This window comes from Trematomus bernacchii, unplaced genomic scaffold (genome assembly GCF_902827165.1).
Source record: "Trematomus bernacchii unplaced genomic scaffold, fTreBer1.1, whole genome shotgun sequence".
Classification (NCBI taxonomy): Eukaryota; Metazoa; Chordata; class Actinopteri; order Perciformes; family Nototheniidae; genus Trematomus; species Trematomus bernacchii.
The window spans coordinates 15554488-15579067 of NW_022987689.1; the positions used below are offsets into that span (position 1 = coordinate 15554488).

The window sequence follows — 24580 nt, forward strand, 5'->3', positions numbered from 1 at the left end:
ACTCTTATTTCCAAGTTTAAATGTATAATCTTTTATCAAAATATAGCCTGTACTCCAAAGTCAAGCGTTCTTAAAAGCTGGAAAGCCAATGTTCCACCTGTGGTTAATTGAAAGCACTATTCAAGCTGACATTTTCAGGGCCAATTTTGGTATGTCTTAGTAACTGACTCACCTGATTCTTCAAACTCCTGGTAAGTAACCCTCTGATTGTCTCTGAAGCGCAGCAGGTTGCTTTCCAAATTTTGCAGGTCAGAGAGAGGACAGTTACACTGGGGGAAGTCCGCGCTGCACTCACACCAGCAGTCGCTGCTTTGGCACACAAAATGGCCCTCAGATTTACAGCCGATGTAGTTGAGAGCCGCCTGAATGAAGCTGCTCTGCAAGTAGCCCGGTAGGATGACCTGCAGCCCTGTGGAAGGTAGAGGACTGGATGAAAATGGGCGACGGTCATGTTCAAAATAAACAATGTCAACATTGTTATTCTTGTCATGTCAAATTAAAGAAAAAAGTGATATTCTATACTTTTGTTTTTTCAGTCCCAAAGTCCATGAAAAGACCAAAAAACCAACAGTGAATTGATCTTACGTTAGATAGAGTACGTTACCTATATTACATAGAACTCCATAGAGTTGTGCAGGAATGAGTCCTAAAACCCGGAAATAAGTTAGCATTTTGCCACTTCTGGTACCCTTGACTCAAAGTCAACAGTTTTTGAGATTTGTTTTTGGTTAGATGCCTTAATATTGATCTGTGCCTAGGGATGCATATCGTTGACTTTTTTACGATACCGATACCGATACCGATACCACTGAACGATACCGATACTCAACCGATACATATCGTGATACTTTCATGTTGCATAAGGGAAACATTTTATCATCCCGCAATTACTCCCATGAAGCGCTTTATTATATAGTTAACATGTCAAATGAATATTAAATTCAATTGTGGGACTTGGATCTTTTAGTACTGAACAAACAATGAAAAACACGTTATCTATGAAGAAAACTGATTCTGCAATATCATTGATAACAACCATCAGGCGGGAATAGTACATCTTGTCAATGGAAAAATAAAATAGCACCAGTGTAATTAATATTCAACATGAGATTACACTGACCAGAGAACACATAAAGGATCATGAGATCTCGGCATTGCACATAAAACAAATAGCATCCTTAAAATCAACATTTGCCTGATGAAAGAAAACAAATCCCATCACAGTTCAGTTTTGTGCATTCATCTTCAAGAAGATGAGCATATCTGCTCTCTCTGGATCCAAACGGGCCCTTTCACAGCGTAGGATATCACCTGCTAAACTGAACACTCTCTCGCTTGGCACGCTGCTTCCCTGAACACAAAGGTACTTGGTTGCCATACGAGACAGCATTGATTGGAGATTGGATGTGTTGCCACCTTTCCCAGAAATAAACTTCTTGCAGTGGTTACCATTCAGACTGGCAGTCATATGCAGCCACACTTTAGATTTTCAAAAGTGACTTGGTTGCGGAGTTTCACTGCGAAATTGACATCGTAATTCCGACGGTTTGGGCACAAGTTTAAGGATATTATGCCTCACTTTTATAAAAAAAAGAAAAGAAAAAAAAAGAAAAGAAAAGTATCGAAAACCGGATCTGATTTCGGTACGGTATACCGTAGCCACCAGTAACCGGTATTTCGGTACTACCGGGAACCGGTATGCACCCCTATCTGTGCCAAACAAAAACTTATAATAGTTTCATGTTTTGTTCTACAACTTAAAGTAGTCTCATCTCTCCAATAAAAATGTAACTATTGCACTTGGCTTGACAAAAAAAAAACATTATATTATAAACATTATAAACTATAGCAATGTCTCTTTCCGGATCGATATTCCAGACCTTGCAGTGAGCATTTACAACTAGGAACTATTTTATTATTCCGTATCAAGGCTTGTGATTATGTGAGATGAAAATATGAATGGCTACCTACTTGGCTGGATTGTACCATTAGCTAGCTCAGGATAGAGCTCTTCGTTCGATGCTAATAGAACTGTTTCAATTCTAGAACGTTTGAACCTAGATACTTCAGACTAGTTTATTACAGATAAACAAAGTGAATTAAACCGTTGTCATGTTTCCCTATTTAGCTAACTTTTACATTAGAGTCACTTAGAAACTGCTCCGTTCTCCCAAGCTAACATGCTAATATCTTAGCATGGTTTTGGAATGGGTCATTGTACGGTAAAGGAAGTGACAGATAAGGTGGGTTGTAGTAGTGGTCACAATATGCCTGTTAAATTGGCACAAATGTTCCCCATCTTCAAATATGAACCTTTTTATCAATACATCAGAATTTTATAATTTAAAGAATATATTTGGCAAACACCTGGGAGAAAGTGTATACCTCTTTGGTGGTCTGGATCCCACTTTGAAAATCAATTAAGTAACCCAGCACTAATAAATAAGTCCAAAGGAAGAGCTCAGACTCAACTGTGCACTGCTTTGGGTCCTCAGCAATACTGCCGCCAAGTGTGAAGTCGATCGGATGAACATTTGTCAAGGAAATCGAATGACAGTCAGACAGAAACTCCTTCCATTTAAGTTAGATAGATGAGCCAAATAATTGCACTGGGTTAAATGTTCTGTCAGTACCATGATCACACATACACAACACACACACACACACACACACACACACACACACACACACACACACACACACACACACACACACCACACACACACACACACACACACACACACACACACACACACACACACACACACACACACACACACACACACACACACACACACTCACTAATTCATCAAATGTGTATTAATCCACAGCTGAAAATGGTCCCAGGGAAATGCACTACTTGCTCCTGTTTGAGTCATGTTACAAAAAAAAACATTCCCATAGCTTCAATAGAAATTAGTTTGTATTTAGGACATTCCTGAGCTTTTTGTAAAACAAGAGAACAAAATATTTCCTGTTTGTAAGGATTAGTGTCTTAAATAATCGCATTGTGGTTGCCTTAGGCTAAAGAAGATAGAAAATAATTGAGAAAAGGATTCACACATTGTTGGTTTTGGGTGTTTCATGGGATGTGTTGACTAAAATATAGATTCATGCTGGATGTATTATTTATTGCAGTTATCAAATGACAATTCATATATTTGGCTATTGCCGATGTCACCATTGCCATCTAAGGAGCTTTTACCTTGCAGTTGAACCTTGTTTTCTGGACTGTGAACGAGAACAGAGCTGACTGTGTCCAGATTGTCATAGTTGCTGCATCCGAGCGGCCCGGTTCTGGTTTCTGTCACCTGCAAGGAAATTAATAGAATGTGAATGATTGTATTGTATCTTATCTTTGTCTTTTCTTCAAGTCATCCCCACAGCAGCATTCTTAGTTTTTTGGATCTAAATATGGTGGTATGGACTGGAAACTAGCTCTGTTGTTACGCTAACATGGCTCCGAGCCATTCCTGTAACATTATGGAAGCCGTTAAGGATTTGTAAGACATTTTCGTTTTTTCTCCCAATTCCAGTCAGTTATTATTTGTGGTGCGTGTGTTTGGAAGCCCCCCTAAAAACTGAGAACATCACAGTGGATATTTTAAGGGCATTTTCAACCTATTGTTTGCTGTGGTCCTAATCAGGGACCAATTTATTACAAAGTTGCACATCGCCTCAAATTTGGTTTGTGTTCACAGTTCCTCTGTTCTCGAAGGAACTGTTCACTAATTAGTTTGAATTCCCATGTAGGGAGAAAATAAACCTTGGCCGCAAAAAACGCGACAGGAGCTGGTAAGAAAAGTGCACTACTTCCTTCAGTTGGGTCAGAACTGGGTCGAATCATGTTTTTACTTGCATTTAACCAAACGAAGAAACCACACAATGGGCTAAACCATTGAATTTTGACACCAATTTCACATATTGACCCATTTTATTCGTTTATTAAAAAAAATAAGAAATCTGAAGGGATTCATCAAAGGCATTTTATGCCTCAAATTAATTTGGAATGCAGTGAGTCACTTGAGTAACATTGAAAGGGTCTTCAATTAGAAAGCTTTTTTCTGATTTGAGAGAAAAAAATCTACTTTCCTCCGTCTTAAAAACGATTCACTTCTCGGCTTATTTCTAACTGTAATTAATCCTGATTTTGGACCTTCAAACTCTGCCACTCTGAAACAGAAAAACACATAACTTACTTGGTATTAGCATAAGTTTATTCCACCAATCCGTCCTATTTCACACAAAATGCTCAATACTGTGTGTGGTTTTAATGAAATGCCATGTATCATAGGTGCAGCTTTACATCCCTCATAAAATGTAGCATTCATCTGCCTCTTTTGCTCCCTTTCTCTCGCTCTGATCTTCAATCTGCCTGAGCTCCACACACTCTGCAAAGTGGCAAATGAATGGAAGTGGGCTGGCAGGAAATTAATGGAATGATATTTCTAATCCATCAACCTGATGCATAACCGTAGGAACACGTTCTCAGTTCAGGGGGGGAGGGCACTTGTCTTCATCATTGGCTACTCACTTTAGCATCTATGTTTGCCCCTCAGGCTGATTAATGTGTACACACTAATGGCCACTTCAGATGATAAAACGGATGATTGGTGTTTTATCGTACAGGACGCACCACTGCTCCCCCGTTCTGCTTCTTCACCCTCCTTTTCAAAGCTTGGTACATTGGGAGGCAATGGCCTTGTGTTTTGTAACATGTTTTCTACTGAGTTAAAAACTTCAGCCAATTAGCCCCTAATAGGTCATTAGAAAAGATGAGGTTGACCGTCTTACTATAAAAGTTCAACAAACGTATTGAACAGCATCTGATGCAAATCATATCGTACCAGTTCCTTCTCCACACATGAGTTTTATATGCCAATAAACTGCACGGCAAAGAGAGACAAAAACAGGAGATATATTTGGTGTCAAGCCAATTCTGTAAATATGCATTTGTTCTTAATCCTACCTGATTTAATACGTTATGGATGTTAATTCCCTGGGCTCTAATTAAAGGATTTGTAAGCACACGATATCTTAAGCTATCATAAATGTCAACTTTGTTTATTTTACGCTACTGTACTCCAGCTCCAATTCATTTATTTTAAAGCTACAGTTACTTGTGGTTACTTTTCAGATTCAGATTTTACACACAATCCCTACAATTTGTTTGTTAAAAACGTGTTACAAATAAAACAACCAAAATTGTCATTGTGAATGAAAACCAAAATCATATTGAACATAACATAGTTGCGATGTTGCCAGTCCATTTTTTTCTTCTTTTAAAAGCCTTCAAATTAAGCCAATATGAATCCTGACAAGGAAGCGCAATGTGTTCGTAATCAACGGTTTTAGGAAGAGTTTAGGGTAAACATTTAATCTTTTCAGTGATTAAAAGGTGTGGTTGGTAACTTTTAGTTTTTTTGTAAAGCTTTCACTTAATGCTGATAGTGATAAAAGAGACAGATCATTTTTGAAAAAGTAATGTTTCTCTTCCCTCGAGTGCTCAGTATGGCATTTGCATGATTCCTACATGCTTGAAGGAAAACAACCAATCAGAGTTAAGAAGTCCCTAATGCAGTGTAAGTCCCTGTTTTTAAACTCAGATAAAACTCAGCAGAGCTAATCAAATATTAATTGAGATTCTGTCCGTTTTTGTATTTTGCCATGAAATGAGAACGTTTGTGACTTGGATGCCATGTTAAAACATTTGAGCCTAACTAGCTAAGTCCCACCCACCAGCCTGTACACCCCAGTTCTGGTTGACTTCCACGTACCCGGATGGCGGTGGATGCGATCTGGAGGTGGTGCAGCCTGCGCAGTGTGCTCTCTCTGTCCGTGAAGTAGGAGGCGGCTAGCTGGTGGAGGGCCTCCAGGGTCACCGTCCCCGACGTGTTGGAGTTCCTGTTGCTGTTACGGCTGCCATCGCCCCCCCGCCGACGAAGACTCCTGGCTGAGCTTCCTTTTGTCCACAAATATTGTCAAAGACTCCTCCCCTGGTGACAGTGAGATAGAAGGAAGGGGAGCTTCATTAGCTTTGACAGAGCGGCACTAATCACCTTTCATTAGTATCTTTTTAGATCGGGTATAAAAGCGCAGCAGTGATTAAGTGCTGTGGGGAACTGATGGTTTGGATGATTGGAGGAAAAGGCACAGACAAGGTCTCTGCATCTTTTTCAATGTCAATGTTTATTTATATAGCCCAATATCACAAATGTTACATTTGTTTCAGTGGACTTCACAGTTTGCACAGAATATCAGTATGACAATACGACACCCTCTGTCCTTAGACCCTCACATCGTACAAGGAAGAACTTCCAGAGAAAAACCCTAAAGTTTAAAGGGGAAAATGGGAGAAACCTCAGGGAGAGCAACAGAGGAGGGATCCCTCTCCCAGGACGGACAGACGTGCAATAGATGCCGTGTGTAAATCGAAGAGATAATACATTTTACAGCATAGGTAGACCAAATGTTTGGAAATGCATGTGTCTATAATAAGAAGATGAATCCATGAGGATGTCAACAATCCTGTGGGAGCCATCAGGGAAGTAGTATGATGAGAGTCAGGCAGGACCACAGTGACAGGTTCAGCCACGACTCGAAATCCAGGACTCAGGATAGAGGATCCAGGACACAGGATCCAGGACCCAGGACTAAGGATCTAGGACTCAGGATCCAGGACTCCGGATCCAGGACTCAGGATGCAGGATCCAGGACACATGATTCAGGATCCAGGACACAGGACCGCAGCCACGACTTCCCGGCGTAGATAGACACCAAGAAGAAATTTGGGGGAAGCTGGGTTATTCGGAACATGAGAGTACACAGGTACAGACAGACAGAAGGAAGAAGTAAGGTGTCCCCTGACAGTCTAAGCCTATAGCAGCAAAACTAACGTGTCTACGTACATGGACTCCCTTAGGATAGGTTGAGGGAAAGGGGTAGCAAGTAAGAAGTAAGGAACAGAGGTGGAGAGGCATAACGTGTCTGCGTACATGCAGACCAGTTTATTACAGATAAACAAAATGAATTAAACCGTTGTCATGTTTCCCTATTTAGCTAACTTTTACGTTAGAGTCACTTAGAAACTGCTCCGTTCTCCCAAGCAGAGTTGGGTGTAACGCGTTACTGTAATAATATTACTTTTGTCGGTAACGGAGTAGTGTAACGCGTTACTTTTATAATTCAGTAATCACACTACAGTTACTAACATTGCCCCGACACGCGTTACTTCGTTACTTTTATAAAATCAGTCATAATCACACTGACAGACAAGAGGGGTTTCCGCCGCAGGTTTATATGTACGTAATCTGCGCGACTCGCGAGTTCACATCTCCGCGAGCAGTGCTGCATAAACATGGCTGAGTCAGCGATAACTTTCGAGGGGTGGAGGTATGCCCATTATTTTGAGTTCGTCCGAAGAATAGACAGGAATGTGACGGTGAGGTGCAAACTGTGTCCAGGCCAGAAGCTGTTATACACTGCTGTAAACACCACGTCAAACCTCAACAAACACCTGCAAAGAAGCTAAAGTGAAGCTAATAGCTAAGGACCGGACCCCCGAACCCAGAGTGAGGATGTTGTGAGTGCGCCACCGCCGACTCTGAAGCAGCACAAATGAGAATTTGGAGGACCGGTAACCAAAGCAGAGATGGACAGGCTTGTAGCATCCTTCATAGTAGAGGAAATGTTGCCCATTTGCACAGTGGAATCACCATCGTATCGTTCAGAGATATACTGCGCAAAATACAGATAGCAGGAGACAGAGGACAGCCATGGTCAGAGCTATCTGGATCAGTCTTATGCAACAATAGAAACTGAACTAAAGAGAACATTTGAAACTTTAGCAGTCTGCGTGATCTGCCTGTAGGGAGGGGCGGGCCGGCCCTGCGAGTAAAGTAACGAGTAAAGTAACGAGTTACTTTATGTAGAGAGTAACGAAGTAGTGTAATATATTACTTTTTTTTAAAGTAATATGTAATATGTAATATATTACTTTTTTTTAGTAACGACCCCATCTCTGCTCCCAAGCTAACATGCTAATATCTTAGCATGGTTTTGGAATGGGTCATTGTACGGTAAAGGAAGTGACAGATAAGGTGGGTTGTAGTAGTGGTCACAATATGCCTGTTAAATTGGCACAAATGTTCCCCATCTTCAAATATGAACCTTTTTATCAATACATCAGAATTTTATCATTTAAAGAATATATTTGGCAAACACCTGGGAGAAAGTGTATACCTCTTTGGATAGGATAGGGTGAGGGAAAGGAGTAGGAACTAAGATGTATGCGCCACATCTACACCATGGGCGCATTGCTCCTAAAAAGTTTGTTTTTTGGCATTGACACCAATCAACAGTTGTGCGTCGACTCGGCAGGGATCAAGGCACGTATATGCCTCTCTCGCTTCCACCGTCTACACACACAACCAAATTACATACCATCAGTAAGGAAAAAGAGTAAGAACTGAGATGTATAGGTGAAGAGGCACAACGTGTCTACGTCAATGCACTCTTATTAGATTATTTTATCAACTATAAGCTTTATCAAAACGGAAGGTCTTAAGCGTACACTTAAAAACGGATTGGCTGTCTGCCGCCCGAACACAAACTGGAAGCTGATTCCAAAAAAAGTGGAGCTTGATAAGAAAAGGCTCTGGCTCCCATTGTACTTTTAGAGACTCTAGGAACAACCAACAACCAACAACCGTGCATTCTTGGAACGCAATGCCCTAGTAGGACAGTAGGGTATAATGAGTTATTTCAGGTAAGATGGCGCCTGCCCATTAAGGGCTTTGTAGAAGAGAAGAAGAATTTTTAATTCTATCCTGTGTTCTATAGGGAGCCAGTGTAAGGCAGCCATAACAAGAGTAATGTGGTCCCTTTTGCGAGCTGCAGCATTTTGAATTAGCTGAAGTGACAAAACTGACTTTTTGGTACACCCTGATAATAAAGAGTTACAATAATCCAGCCTTGAAGTAACAAATGCATGGACTAGTTTCTCTGCATCGTTTTGAGGCAAGATATGCCTGATTTTTGCAATGTTACGTAGATGAAAGAAGGCGGTCCTTGAGATTGATTTTATGTGGGCGTTAAAAGATAAATCCTGATCAAATATAACACCAAGATTCCTTACAGTCTCACTGGAGGCCAAAGTAATGCCATCCATAATTAATATATCTTTAGATAGTTTGTTTCGGAGATTCTTTGGGCCGAGTACAATAAATGGGGCGAAGCCTGCGAGCTAGTTCAGGCAGTCAACTCGAGCACCAATCATACATTAACATGTGACGCACCTCGTCCCTCTTACAACCAACCAAATACATTCTCCTAAACATGCCGCTCTATTTAAGCTGCCAGGCCTCTGCCTCGCTATGCTGGTGCTGCCACTGCTGTGTTCACTTGCTATTGCTGCGTTCATGTACCTGCTGCTGTGTTTCATGTTGCTGCTGCTTACCTTGTTTTTCGGGGTTTGGGTGTTTTGTTTGATTTTAAATAAACAAAGTCTTGGCTTTCAGAATATGAAACATTTTTGAAGCTTGTAAAGGGAAGATAACAGCTCTCACTCGCCACTCTGCTGTTCCGCAGCGCTGCTTCCCCTCCCTCCGGCTGAAATTATGAATGTAAGGCGTATAGTAATCATAATAACACGGCAGGGTCCGTTACAGTTTGTTTTCATCTGATTTCAAATAAACAAAGTCTTGGCTTTCAGAATATTAAACTTGTTTCGGCAAATTCAGATGATAAATACAACTTTGAAGCTTGTAACGGCATAATTACAAGCGGAGAACGGAGTAACTTGACGTTACAGCAGGCATAACAACAGCCGGTGTTTCTTCTGAGTGTTTTCCCCGGGAAACAAACACAATACACACAAAACGCAAAAATACACAAACACACACGTATACACACACACACACTCGCGAGCTTCCCCCAGACCAGTAATCCAAACCAAAATATTTTCCCTCCGGACTATTTTGATCATTTGCTCTGCTAATAATCAATCAGATCGATGGATTCCGGAGAAGAGGAAACTTTAAAGGCCTTTTTCTCAGAATGATGACTCGGTGACAGTCATTATATAATGTGACATATTTTGCTTAATATTTGGAGTACAAAAACAATCCTGATATCATTAGAGAGCTATGAATCTCCTCTTTCCAACAGTGTATACAACTCAAAATGTGTCTTTGCGTCAATGCGACTGATTTCGATGGAGCAGGTCACATATAATGTGAACAAAATAGGTCCAAGCACTGAGCCCTGTGGCACTCCATGGCTCACTTTGGTTTGCATGGAAGATTCATCGTTGACACACACAAACTGAGAGCGTTCAGATTAGGGCTGCTCGATTATGGCAAAAATCATAATCACGATTATTTTTGTCAATAATTGATATCACGATTATTAAATACGATTATTCATTGACTTTGAAAACATCCATTTATTGAACTTTAAAACAAATACAAATAATAATTTGAACAGTATCTTTTTAACTGTTGATTACCCTGAACGTATAATTCAACTGAAAAACCAATACAAAAATAAATGATACATTTATATTTAAATAAATAATATAAAAATAATAAATACCAATATACAAGATCAACAAATAGAGACAAGTCCTTTGTCTGAGGCTATGTGAAGGTCATTTGTGACTTTAACCAGAGCTGTCTCTGTGCTATGATGTGTTCTTTTAAACTCCCCTGGAACAGAGAGCTAAACCAATGATCAACTTCCCCTAATCATTCTAATAATCCTAATTATTGGCCGAAATGACATTAATAATACAATTATCTTGGAGACATTCCACACTTGGAAAGATCTGAAATCTGAAGATCTGTTTAAACTATAATATGGTATGCAAAAAGCAGACAGTAAAACTAAACTATGAATAAAGGAACACACAAAACACATACATACATACAGTATTTACCATAAATACTGGTATTTATGGAAAAACTGTGTGGTGAGTGTGCACACCTTAGGTCTACTTAAAGGGGCCCAATTATGCCAATTATCTTTGCCGTTTTCCCTTTCCTGTAGCGTGTTATAAAGATATTTGTGAATACAAATGTTCTGCAAAGGTCAACATCCCAACGTTTATGCCAGAGGGTCTCCCACAAACTCCCCCCCTGCCTGAAACACCTCCATTGGACTCCTTTGTTTTCTCTAGTAACATAGTGACATCACTGTGTAACACTCTCGCTTCTATTGTACTTGATTTGTTGAGGGATATCACTAAGCAGTTGACCAATCACAACAGAGCCGGCCAGCTAACCAATCAGAGCAGACTGGGCTCTGGTTTCAGACAGAGGATGAAAAGAGGTGCTGCAGCAGTATGAGAAAAATAAAGAGCTTTTTGAACATTAAAGCATGATGTAAACATGTCACAGTAGAGGCACAAAACACAAATATGAACCTGACAATGAGCATAATAGGGCCCCTTTGAAGAAATGTCTCCTTTTTATTTACACTCAAGCCATTATTTCCCCGGTAATGTTCTTCTAAATTTGTCCTAAACTGTGAAGAACTTTCTGAAGTCTGGTACAGCTTTAAATTAATCATTGATCATTCCTCATGACTTTTAATAATGAAGATTGAGATGGTTTACAGGTTTGTGTGATGAATTAGCAATATGGAAGCTATAAATAGCTACAGCTGGGCGGAATGACAGATGTTGGAGAACCTTGGCGATGAAATTGCAATACTTATTTTTCTCATTGACAGGTCTAATGACCAGGGGAGCGGGCAGTATTGATTTGCAAACAGATGTTAAAGAGTGCCAAACTACACATTATGTACTCACTTGACAATATATAAAACATTTTTCATTATTTAATAACTTATAAACACACTTTCCGTCATTTTGTGATAAATGATGACATATTGAAGTGGTTGTTACAAGATGCGAGAGTTGCAATATTTTAATGAAAATGTTGTAATACATGCATTTTGTAGAGGCCATAATGGATGTCCTCAGCTCTACACTGTCTATATTATAAGGACAAATAAGAAATACTGTGCCAAAATATATTTTACTGCACCTTTTTTCATTTTTAATTTTGGTTCAGTGTGATTCTTAAATACATGAAGTAAACTTTGTAGCTATGATGTTATAACAATTTTTTTTATTGAAGACATACATTTTGGTTTAGTATTAAAAAATGCAAGTAACGAATTTCATTTTTTGGAAAAAAACATGCAACTTCTAAAGAAAAATTATAACCACTGCAGAATGTGTTAAAATACATTTAAAAATGCGGAAAGGTGTATTACATATTGCGTTCAGACTGTTGATTAAAGCAAACAAAAGATTATGAAAAAATTCAAGTATACAATGAAGTGAAAAAATATTACATTTTTTGTAGTTTTGACATAATGTCGTGTTATTAATAATTACTTTTTTACATGGCTAGCTGTGGGAATGGAAAGGAGTCCTATTGTATGTGCGGCTTTATAAATGAGACTACTTTTTTTGTCTTTGTGAGGGCAAAATGTATGTGAGTTTTGTGTGTCTAGCCCCGGGACTTTTTTGATGAAGTGATGTAACTTACTTTTTTTGGTGTTATTGCTGACCTTTTTTCTCAAACTGCCTCAGTGCTTCTATTGTCAACTTACAAATGTGTGCCCCGGAGAAAGTGTGTGAAATTGCTATATTCAGCTGTGGGTTATTACAGTACATTTGCAGGTAGAATCAATAGCATAGCTTCTACACTGTGACCTACCTCACTAACTGGTCAGTAATAAGCCCAATTATTTTGAATAAAAGGATGATTTACTGGGAAACACGGCAAATAATTTCGAATTCAATAGACAAATTGTGTTGAGTGCAGTTTAAAGGAGTGAGTGTGCAATCAGTGAGGGCACTTAGCAAACTTTAAGATTACATCTACTGTTAACTCTAACAGCACGGCAAGGCCATTTTGTATATACAGGCTTCATTGGCCAATTTCAAAAACTGGTCCCTTGCCACACTTAGAGGAGATCCAGTTGGTAACTTTGAGATTATGTCTGTTAATGCCTCACACCAAAGGGTTCAATTGGGCAGATAATATATTCGGATTAGCAACCACTCATGACAGAAACACCCCTGTGATTGGGTTTACTCCAAATTCTGTCCAATTATCTTCCTATAGAGAAGTGCAATGGGATTTTATTATTGGATTTTTAAATATGGTTCTGTGGCTATCACACATTTATGATTCTTACACCTTTTTCAGATGGAAAAATCACATTTGAACTCCACTTTTATTATTTTTTAAGCGTAAATGCAAACAAACTACATCATGGTCACATGGCACTAAGCTAAAGGCAGCTAATGTTCGGTGCCATGACATATGGAAGTCTCATTTAGTGAATTTAGCAAGGCAATTTTTTAAAGACACACTGAAGCTTCGGACATTCATAAGTGGGGTATTTACTGACATATTTTATGAAAATCTCTTAAACTTGTTTTAACTACAAACCTAATACAGGCATCTACCCAAAATCACGTTTTAAACTATTCTTGGCATTGAGATTAGGTCAATTATTTAATCACCATCTAAAGTGACACAAGTTCTTTGTGTAACATTGGTTTTTAAACTGTTATGAACTCAGCTAATTCTCGCTGTCTCCAGGGTAGTGAAGCAGAAAGCCTGCAGAAACAGTGCCACTCTGCCATTGCAACTCAAACTGTGTTTGTTTTTGCCATACAAACTGTTGAAATGATCACTGGCAAAATACCTCCACTAATTTGATCCATGCCCCTATTTATAAATGCAGTGATAATGGCAAAGTAAGGGACCTATAAGCCTTACAGCAATTAATACATCAGCTCAGTACAATTCACCTGTGTTTCTGACCGCGATAGTTGCCATATTTGGGTTTGTTTTATTACTGTGAACCATATATTATACCGGTGTTTCTGAGTAGTTGTGAGTTGGTTGTGTGACGTAACTACAATATGTCGTGCATGGCAGGTTTACTGCTCAGTACCATAGCTCAGGATCCAGAACCGCAGTGTTGAGTGTGAAGTTGTTTCTAGAAGTGGTTCTTAAGAAATCTGCTTGCAGCGATATCACAGGAGAAGCATTTGGCCCGTTCCAAGACTATCTATTTTTTGGACCGGCTTCTGGGAAGTTACATATCAATCTCAAAGGCTTCCCAGTTTGACCACAAGAATAAATACAGTAGAAACGCCATTGCAAATGTGCACAGGTTCTCCAAACTAATTGATTTAATCACCATCTAAAGTGACACAAGTTATTTCTGTTGTGTAAGATTGTTTTTTAAACTGTTACAAACTGTATGACAGAAACTAAACTTATGCAAGTTACTTTAATGATATGCCACAGCTATTGTTGTTTTTTCTTCACCAAACCGGTATTTAGTGAAAAATCCCATGGTTAAATGTAAGCAATGTTGATTTTAGGTTTCTTGACTCTTTCCAACAATCAATGCGTTTTTTGTAACCATGGCTACCACTGTTTTTTACCCTTCACCAAGTAGTTTTGGAGCCGTAACCAACCAAACCTCGATCATAACAGTGTCAGGGCAGAAAATAGTCTCATAAAAAGAGACCCCAGACAAAGTGAGTTTACGGAAATTAGAAAACATTTCAAAATTTGCATCAGACATCTATCTTGGGTGTTTCAAGTTTCACCACCCACACCCTAAGCTCTATCAGTAGGGTCTTACAGTCTTGTATCAGAGTTTTACTCTGTGTTGCATGGCACTCTGCTAAGTCTAAAGTCAGAATAGGCGATTTTTTTGTCTGTTGTTTTGATGGATTTCTGCCCGAGAGATATTTGAGAACTGGTATGAAATATTAAAACTACAGTATAAATAGTTGTTTTGTCTGCTCTTTTGAGACACTCACAGCCAAACCGTATGTTTACTGTTGATTTTTGGATGGTTATTGTATGTGTGGGAAAAACATAAAAGCGCACCGAACATCAAAATAATCCTGGATTTCATCGCCAATAGCTGTTTTCAACTGAATTTGCATTTGGATAGTTCCATCACATTTGTGTTGTTTTTGTTCATACAGCAAACACTTTCAAACTCAATCTTCTTCAAATAAATTACAATATCTAATGCTGATTTATTAAAAGAGATAAGCCCATTGCATACAAATCGTGTTCCTCCGTTCATTTTCACGGCCAAACAGAAATATTAAATCTGCCTTTCACTGCCTTCTCCAATTAAATTTTTGTACACTAAACCAGGGTGATTTCATGTATTTTGAGAGCCAAAAAAACACTGATCCAGAAATATTATTATATGTTTTGTTGTTTAGAAGGCAACAGACGGTAAAATTGGTGCCCCATGTGCTGAAAAAACAAACAAATCACGTTTGAAGCCGTGTGAAACAGGCTTGCTTTGAAGCTCTGCGTTCTCAACCGTACCTCCGAGAGTGGCGGAGAGGAGGAGGTGGGTGCCATATTTCTTGATTAGACTCTCAGTAATGGTCTGGAGGGTGGGCCGCCTCCCCAGCTGGCGGATGGTGTGCATGAAGTCGGGGTCGAGGGGCAGAGCCAGGCCCCCGCTGCCACCCAAACCATCCCGCTTCTCCACCGCCAGGCTGTTGACCTTCCATCGACCGAACTCCCTGGAGACAGAGCAGCACAAACACACACACACACACACACACACACACACACACACACACACACACACACACACACACACACACACACACACACACACACACACACACACACACACACACACACACACACACACACACACACACACACACACACACACACACACACACACACACACACACACACACACACACACACACACACACACACACACACACACACACACACACACTTTGAGACCGGAGACATTTGCTCTCTTGGTTTGGCCTTTAGTGATGTATAAGGCCCCAGGCGGCTGTTTAACAAGCTGTATGGAAAGCAAAGCATTAGGTGAATGTGTACTATATATAATACTGGACTGACCTTGCACACATGCACATGAATCATTAACACACGATGCAGATGTAATGTAACCCCCGGGGAGCTCTATATGCTGTATGCATAAAAAAAACACTTATTTCTGCAATTTATTTTCTATTTTTAACTATCAGGTTGTGGTTGGTTATTTAGCCATTGTTAGCTTTTAACTATTCCCAATTGGAATAACTTCCATTAAATTGATTGGAACTGGATGTTAAAGTGTATTGTTGATTTTTAAGCTTAACAACTTTTTTAACATTTTCTATTTGTTCTGCTAATACACTTAGCTTGACACTTCAACCAGTTATCCAGCACTTGATTTTTTATTAATTTTTTAAGCCTGTTTTCTTGCTAGCCTATTACACGTTAGCACATTTCTGCATAATTTTACAATTTTCTCTGTTTGTATTTTGAAAAATGTGACATATTGTTATAGTATTTTCCTTTTTATTTTATTATATTGTCTTTATTGTGGGCCTGAAATTGTGTTTTTTTGCAAGTTGTTATAATGTTCCTTCATTCTGCATTAAAAAACTAAAACGGGAGATTGTTGTTGACTTCATGAGAACCCACACCCCCACCCACCAACCATCGATGGTGCTGCTGTGGAGCAGGTGAGCAGCACCAGATTCCTGGGGCTGAACATCACTGAGGGCCTCTCCTGGAGGAACAACACCACGTCAACCAAGAAAGCCCAGCAAACTGAAGAGAGCAGGAGCCCCCACTCCCATCATGCACTCCTTCTACCGAGGCGCCATCGAGAGCATCCTCAGCACCGCCTCCAACCGCAAGACCCTGCAGCGCATAGTGACCACAGCTGAGAGGATCATCGGTGCCTCACTCCCAACACTCCTGGACTCATTTAACACCCGCCTCACCCCCAAAGCACTCTGCACTGTGGGTGACCCCACCCATCCCTCCACCTGCCTCTTCACCCTCCTGCCTTCAGGGAGGAGGTTCCGCAGCCAGAGGTTCAGCTCAACCAGGCTAAAGAACAGTTTTTTCCACCAGGCTGTCAGGAGGCTGAACTCTCTCCCCTTCCTCCAGGCTCTCCCCCCTACCCTCACTTTTGTCTTCTCTACAAGCAGCTTCAACACTGATATGACACCTGTAGATATTGCACTGTTCAATTTCACTCATTGTCATATAATAATCAGCTTTTTCTGTCTACCAGACTTTTGTTTTTATTCTTATTTTTTATATTCGTATGGATATATATATATTTTAATCTTTGGGACAGTGAGGAAACAGCATTTCTTCCTGTTTGTATAACACTCAGAGAAATTGACAATAAAGTTTACTTTGACTTTGAATATCGATGGAAGTTTCCTGAAAGAAAACCGGGAATAACAACAGTTTTGCAATAATTATTTCGTTTAGTTGCACCATATCTTCTCATCTATCTATCGTTAAGACTAATGAGTCTATTTTTCAAAATGTCAAAACATTTTAAATTACTGCTTTAGTTATTAAGACCACTCATGTTGAGGTGTTGTCAAATGTATCTGCTAATTTTCCCTCCTCAAGACAACTATGCCTGTAATTATATTTAAACATATTCTACCTTCTATTTCTTTTCAAATCTGCGAAGCTACTCTGCAACATTTCCACGCACCCCACTTGTTGGGAATCTCTACCATCTGTCACTGTTGTCTGATCAAGCTTTTCACAGCTTTAAATAACTCCTGCGCCCATAAAACACAACTTATTGACATGCAGCGCTGCGACTCCCACAGCAACAGAGAGGCGTCAAAACCAAAATAAAGTCACACATTATCAGCTGCCATCATTTGTTATCCTTTGCCCCCTGGACACAATTCTGCTGAACTCTAGCACTTCACAAGCCGTCTGGGAGATACCGCTGCTCTCTCTTTCTCTTTTTCTCTTCCTCCCTCCTTCCCTCTATGGCAGGGATGGGCAACTTGGATGGTGGTGGGGGCCACATAATTGATGTACTGGCCACCAGGGGGCCACAGATTCACTTGGAACACACACACACAAATACCATGTATTGTATGTAATTATTAACAAATATACTAAGTCTGACATCTTCATTGACATTTTACAATCTTTCAGGGAACATCCTCTAATCCCGCTGAAATTATGAATGAAAAGTGTATAGTAATCATAGATAACACGGCAGGGTCCGTGACAGTTTGTTTTCATCTGATTTCAAATAAACAAAGTCTTGGTTTTTATAATATTAAACTTGTTTCGCCAAATTCAGATGATAAATACAACTTTTTAAGCTTGTAAAGGCATAATTACAAGCAGTAACTTTACGTCACAGCAGGCATAACAACAGCCGGTGTTTCTTGTGAGTGTTTCCCCGGGAAAGAAACGCGTCACAGATTATTTCGCGGTATTTGGCTGCCGAACTAAATAATGTACGCGCTCGCGACGTAACTAGGAGTTTAGTGGACGGTATCAGTACTACAAGTACAAAAAAAAAAATATATAATAATTATTTATTTTATTTTTTTATTAATTACGTTGTTTATAAATTAATCTGAGGGCCGCAAAAAGAGGCCACCATTTGCCCATCCCTGCTCTATAGCATCACTCTTTCTCTTTCCCTCTCTCCTAACATAGCATCAGTCTACCTCTCCCACCATGCTGCCTAAGGCTCTGTGTACCTTTTCTCCTTCTGGGACGCAATCAAATCGCTGCCTAGAGAAAAAGGATCGGCATTGAAATAATTGGGAACCGGGACAGTGTGGAGAGTGTCATTACAGCCAATCATCGCCATGAGGGGACAGGCTGAGTGTACGTCTCTGGTAGAGAGACAAGCTTTTTGGCCCAGGGTTGAGCCTGAAGCTACTGCATCAGCATGCACATAAGGAGCGATGCTTACTGCAGGAACGTATAGGCTTTTTACAGGCTTAATGTATGCTGTAATCAATCAATAGTGATGACAAAACAATTCCTAGGAGGGAAAACATTATGCAAGGAGCCTTGAGGAGTGAATTGACATCTTAATCACTTACTGCTTCATGACTGACAGCAATGTGATACTAATGGTTCAGTTATTACAGAGGTCAGAGACGGGCATAATAGCAGTTTAGCCTCCAGGCTATTTTTGAGCACATATAAAATACTGAGCATCTACAACCCTGTAGGGACTGGTCAAAATATTTATGATCTATTATAAGAATAAATGCCTTCTGTTTTCCAACAATGTATCGGTAAAAAAACAGATAGCATCTCTGCAAGAGGCCCAAAAAGGCGAATTAACTGTCAGTTATCTTGTTACAGCAGTTTTCTAAAACCGAAATTGAGTCTCATATTGAGGTCGTTTTTAAAATCCTTAATCCTTAATCCTAAAAACAGCTTTTGGGTTAGAAATGCCGGCAGGGATTTGACAGGGTGCAGGATCGACTGCTCGGGGGTGAAACACCCGTGAGCGGTGAGACGTCAGCAAGCCGATACAGAGGGCCTTCCTTCAGCCCAATCTGTCCGCTGCTTGGTCACTTTCAATGATTTCCACTAACTACTGTATGTAAGGGTGTTGGAAAAGAAGAAGCCTCATGTCAGGGGGCATTTGGGATATTTGTGCAGCAGCTTTATTGGAAAAAATGCAGCTGACTTCGAGATAAACACCACAGCCTGAAAGATTCCTGAGAGAAGATAACGGTTGATTTATTCACCTACAGATATAGCAGACTATAACGTTTCTTCTTCAGAAGAAACTTTGGCCTTGAGACTTTGATAAGTCACCTAAAATATAATGAAAACTGAACCAACTTAATACCATCTTTCTATGGGACCACTCCAGCTACCATGCCAAATTGGGCAAGGGGCATAAAAGTGGGCCACCAAATGGTCCCTTCGCAACCCCTTACTTCTGGTGCCTTTCCTCTGACCTCACCTGTCTTCAATCTCAGTCTTCATTTGATGACTATATATATCTGTAAAGATCTGTAAAACTAAATTGATCTGGGGGGCAAAAAGTCGAGGGACCAGAGCCACCCTCGACCCATTGTTCGCATCACGACCATTTTCAAACTCATATCCTGTTTCGTGACTGCATTTTGCATGGTTGCAACACTGTCTATGTAACAACATTTGTCCACTGACACATGGGCAGAAATATAACACCTGACAAAGTAATGAAAACTTCCTTTATGGTTGTTCTAGCTACAGTAGGTCTCCAGACACACATCACTCTATGATGACACACATAAGACTCTCAGGGTGAAAACAATACAAGTGTCATGGCTGGTAATAAACTCAAGAACAGACTTCACAAGAATGTCTTCTCCTCAGCAAGAGGGACCTGTTACTAGACCAAGTTTCAAAATACCAATGGACACAGACTTTCAAGAAACCATAAACGTTTATATGTAAAATATCTAATTAAGACCCATATTATACATGTAGCATGTGCGTAACCTACTTCAAACGCACAATATACACATCATTTTTCTGCCACAAGGGGTCTCTCAAACAATATAACAACAAAAGATGTGGTTTGGTGCCATTGTATCGTAGCATGAATGGGATCATGGGAGTTTGCAGTCAGCTTCACTTGTTTAGAATTCCACTGTTTTAAAAAATGTCTGAGGTTTTTACTAGGTGCAGAATTCCCAGAGGTATGTTCCGGAGGTGTTTTGAACATAGTTAACGTTAGCTTAGCGTGTTTCTCTGATAACGTAAGATCCGTTAATTACATTTTCAAACCAAACCCAACTATCCACAGGGGTGCCCTCCACTCCAAAACAAACAGACACAGTAAATATAAATGGCAGAAACAACAAATGAATCAGTTTAACATAAAAATGATTTTTTTGTTTTTTTCCGACAATGTTCGGCTACCGCTAACGTTTTCTTAGCTTGATTTTCCAAGAACTATTAAAAAATCCAAGGACTAACATTCCTTTGTTCTTAAATATATACAAATGGCTGATGTTAAAAGTGTATTGTAAAAATGTGGCTGAAAAAAAGATACACATTTCATTTTTGACAGCTTCTAGCAGAAGACCACAACTCTAAAGGTCCCTACACACCAATCTGACACCAAAGAACACGTCCCAACGGACCCGACTGTTGTGTCGCCTCACGTCTCCTGCATCTTGGCCAACAGTCACACTGACTTCAGCCGACGGCCAAGTAGCACGTACGAACTGCGCATGCGTGAGTGGCAATAACTCTCCTTACCAGCAGGCGGCGGTAGTGTGTATTCGTCATTCAAAAGAGGCAACAACCGGAAGACAGACTGCGTGATACACCGAGAGAAGAAGAACAGACTGCGTGATATAAACAAACAACAAATAGCGTGTGCGTTCCATTTTCACTCTACAGCAAGAAGCTCATGGGGCTTTCCCGAACCTGTGTCGAGAGCTGGAGTTATATTAAATCTCAGATTTGCCTTCTTAATAGTTTGTTTGGGTCCCTCACTTCCGTTTCGCTTCTCATGCACTGATTCGCTAAGCTGAACAGCCAATCAGAGTGATTTCTTTAGCCGACGGCCTTTTACCGACAGGCGGCGGAAGGTGTCGGCATGACGGTGCGGGACACACCAATCTGAGTAGGGCGACAGGACACTCATCGACAGCCAGACATCTATCGACATCTATCGACGCCGAAAATCGGCCCGGTCTGTAGGGGCCTTAACACATGCCGAAGGGGAATACGACGACCATTATAGGTGATTAAATAACATGCACCGTTAGCTTGATTCAATTATCGTTCTACTTGGGCGGAACATTGTTTTGAACATTTGGGATTATGTGAGTACACAACTCAACAACATATGTGTAAGGGCTAGTCGTTTTTTAAGACATTTAAATGGAGGAATGTTATAGCTTTAAACCCTGACTGAAATGCATCAATTAACATAATGGACTCCTACAGTAAGAGTTGCAGTATATTGCCACTTCAAACTGCTTGTGAGGAACATTTAGATAAAGGCAGCAGCAGTGGAGTGTGGCTCAGGGACACTGCAGGAAGTCACTGAGAGGAAGTAATTCTCCACACACTGTCAAAGGAATTAACTCCTACTCTATAATCAAATGTCACACCCTGAAGCAAAAAGCGCAAGAAAGGCATAAATCAATATTTGGTGCTATTCACATGACTGATCAGCTCTCGGTCAGCAAAGGGCACTCTTTGCATCGCTACAGTAGCTTTTCAGATTTGATCATTTACTTGCAACTAATACGGTGCAGGTGTTTGATACCTGTGAGGCCAAATTCTAGAGTGTCCAGGTTTTAATTCTAAACTCCACAGCTGCTGCTTCCACTGATTAGTTCATTTCTGGCTCAAAGTCAATAGCTGCAATTACTGGAGGTATTTCAGCTGGAATGAATGGCTGCAAACATTCAAACCCCCAAAAGGTAACACCAATACACATAAAGCCAGAAGTGGAAGAAGTACTCATACCATTTACTGAAGGTCAAGTTCTAATAGTGTGAAAATACTCAAGTAAAAGTTTGGCATTCAAAATGTTACTTTAGTACAAAAGTATAAGCATCGAAATACACTTAACATACCAAAACTAAAAGTTTTGCAGAATAATATATATTTTATTGATAAATTATACTTAGTGATCCATTTTTATTATGAACATAATTTTGCAACTTGTAAATATGGAGCTAACTTTAATGCACGAAAAAAATTCAAATATTGACTTGAATTAAATGTATTATGTCAACAGATTACACACATTTGTATTAGCTTGGTTGAAAGCAATAGTATCAAGTTTAAATAAAAAAAATATTGGGTTGAATTTAACATTACTGCTTTCGACTAACGTAATACAGTAATATGAAATGTGTTGACTTAATACATTTAATGTAAGTCAACATATCCATTTTTTCAGTGTGACAGTCATGTCACATGTGTCTTCATCTATTAAGATACAGTAGATCATAATTCAATTGTGGTTATATTTTGTGTTAATAGTTTGAATGGAAAAGTAACTAATCTTGTCAATGAAATGTACATACAGTAAGTATACAAGTTACAATATTTCCTCGGATAGTGTAGTTGAAGTATGAAATAGTATAAAATGCTAAAACTATACAATTATCTCAGAATTGTAGGCTACTTGAGTAAATGTAGCCTACTTAGTTTCTTTGCACCACTGCATAAAGCCCACTCATTCCACCTCACCTGTAGATCTTGTATCGGGTGCTGAAGCCCTGCTGGTACCTCTCCGCAGCCTCCGTGAACTCCACCGCCTGCTGGAAGGGCCCTTTATCGGACAGCAGCCAGCCCAGGGGCCCGGGGCCACCGTCTCCTGGCCCTGCGGCGGCCCCGGAGCTCCAGCAGCAGCAGAGCCAGAGGCTGAGAGCCCCCCCCCATAGCAGAGACAGCCGCTTATGACTGGTCCTCTGACAGCTCATGTTTCACCCAGCGACACCTCATCCTCTCCGGACTGCAAGAGGACACACAGTTCACACATTTTAGTGGTGAATAAAAAAGTAGTGCGTCGCGCACATTTGGAGAATCGCTTTTAAATCCAGTATTTATAGTAGATAGTGCGACGTTCTTTATTATAACACACTTACCCGATTTTGCAAAAAAGATTAAATGCGCTCTCAGGAATGAGTGAACTCTATTTGGTGAGAGCCCCGAATAAAACCTCTCCAGTCCAGTGATCCGACCCAATGCTCTCATCCGTGATGTTCCCAAGCTACTCCAACTTGGTCTCTGCTCGCGCTCAACTTTATTTTGGGTGACGATCCTCCTGCATCCGTGCACGCACACGCTCCTTAAACACAGAGGAGTTCATTCTGGTGATGTCCGTGCCCAGGATATGGCAAAATGCAAAATATAGATGTCCCCATCCTGTGAAGAATCCGTTTAACGTACCGTACGATCCTTAAAGTTGCGGTTTTTCCTGTGGATTCTCGTTAGTGTTGCGAGCTGTTATCCCTCCCCCTCCGCGTAGAGAGCTGCTGGATGAATGAGGCTGAGCTGCTGCTCCACACAGAGAGCTGTTTCTTCCCCTGCTTTTTTTTTACAAGTGAGATAGCAAGAGGGCGAGCAAGTGCATCATAATGAGGGTGAAATATACAGTGTGTATACAACACAGGTGGGAAGTAACTAAGTACAATGGCTCTAGTACTGCACTTAAGTCAAATGTGTAAGTACTCGTGTAATCTCTTTACTTGATTATTAGTAGTTATGCTACTTTATACTTCTACTCTTTTAAAAGGGAAATAATGTAATTTTACTCTACATTTACTTAACAGCAGTAGCTACTTTTAAGTAAATGCATCTCAATAGTGCACTAACTCTTTAAGTCACAAAACAAAAGAGTACAATTATTTAATTATTTTATTATAAGTATATATAAATATAATTACACACACACATAAAGGCTGTTATTCTGCACAATGATTAATTTTACAATAGTATACTTTGAGTACATTTAGCTGATAATACTTGTGCATACTTAAGTAATATTTTGAATGCAGGACTTGTACTTGTAATGAAGTATTTTGACAATAATATGTTGGTACTTTTACTCAAGTAAAGTATCTGAATACTTTAAGTAAGTACAGTAAGTTTTAGATGGCAGGATGATAAAGCTGGTGATGATGCTGATGATGATCATCTACCATTTGACCTCATTTATCCTCATTATTTGCCATCATAGTTGCACTCAGTGTGAACGTGGG

General features: G+C 39.9%; 1 protein-coding gene across 1 annotated transcript in view; it reads right to left on the bottom strand.

Annotated features, from left to right (window-relative positions):
- The window catches only part of LOC117488886 (BMP/retinoic acid-inducible neural-specific protein 3-like), a 29975-nt gene extending 6676 nt beyond the window's left edge, over nucleotides 1–23299 (bottom strand). Inside the window, 6 exon segments of the mRNA XM_034138039.1 lie at nucleotides 173–409; nucleotides 3206–3311; nucleotides 5778–5933; nucleotides 5935–5996; nucleotides 15393–15595; nucleotides 23067–23299. Coding sequence (XP_033993930.1) covers nucleotides 173–409; nucleotides 3206–3311; nucleotides 5778–5933; nucleotides 5935–5996; nucleotides 15393–15595; nucleotides 23067–23299 — 997 coding nt within the window.
- Between the last annotated feature and the right edge of the window lie 1281 nt (nucleotides 23300–24580).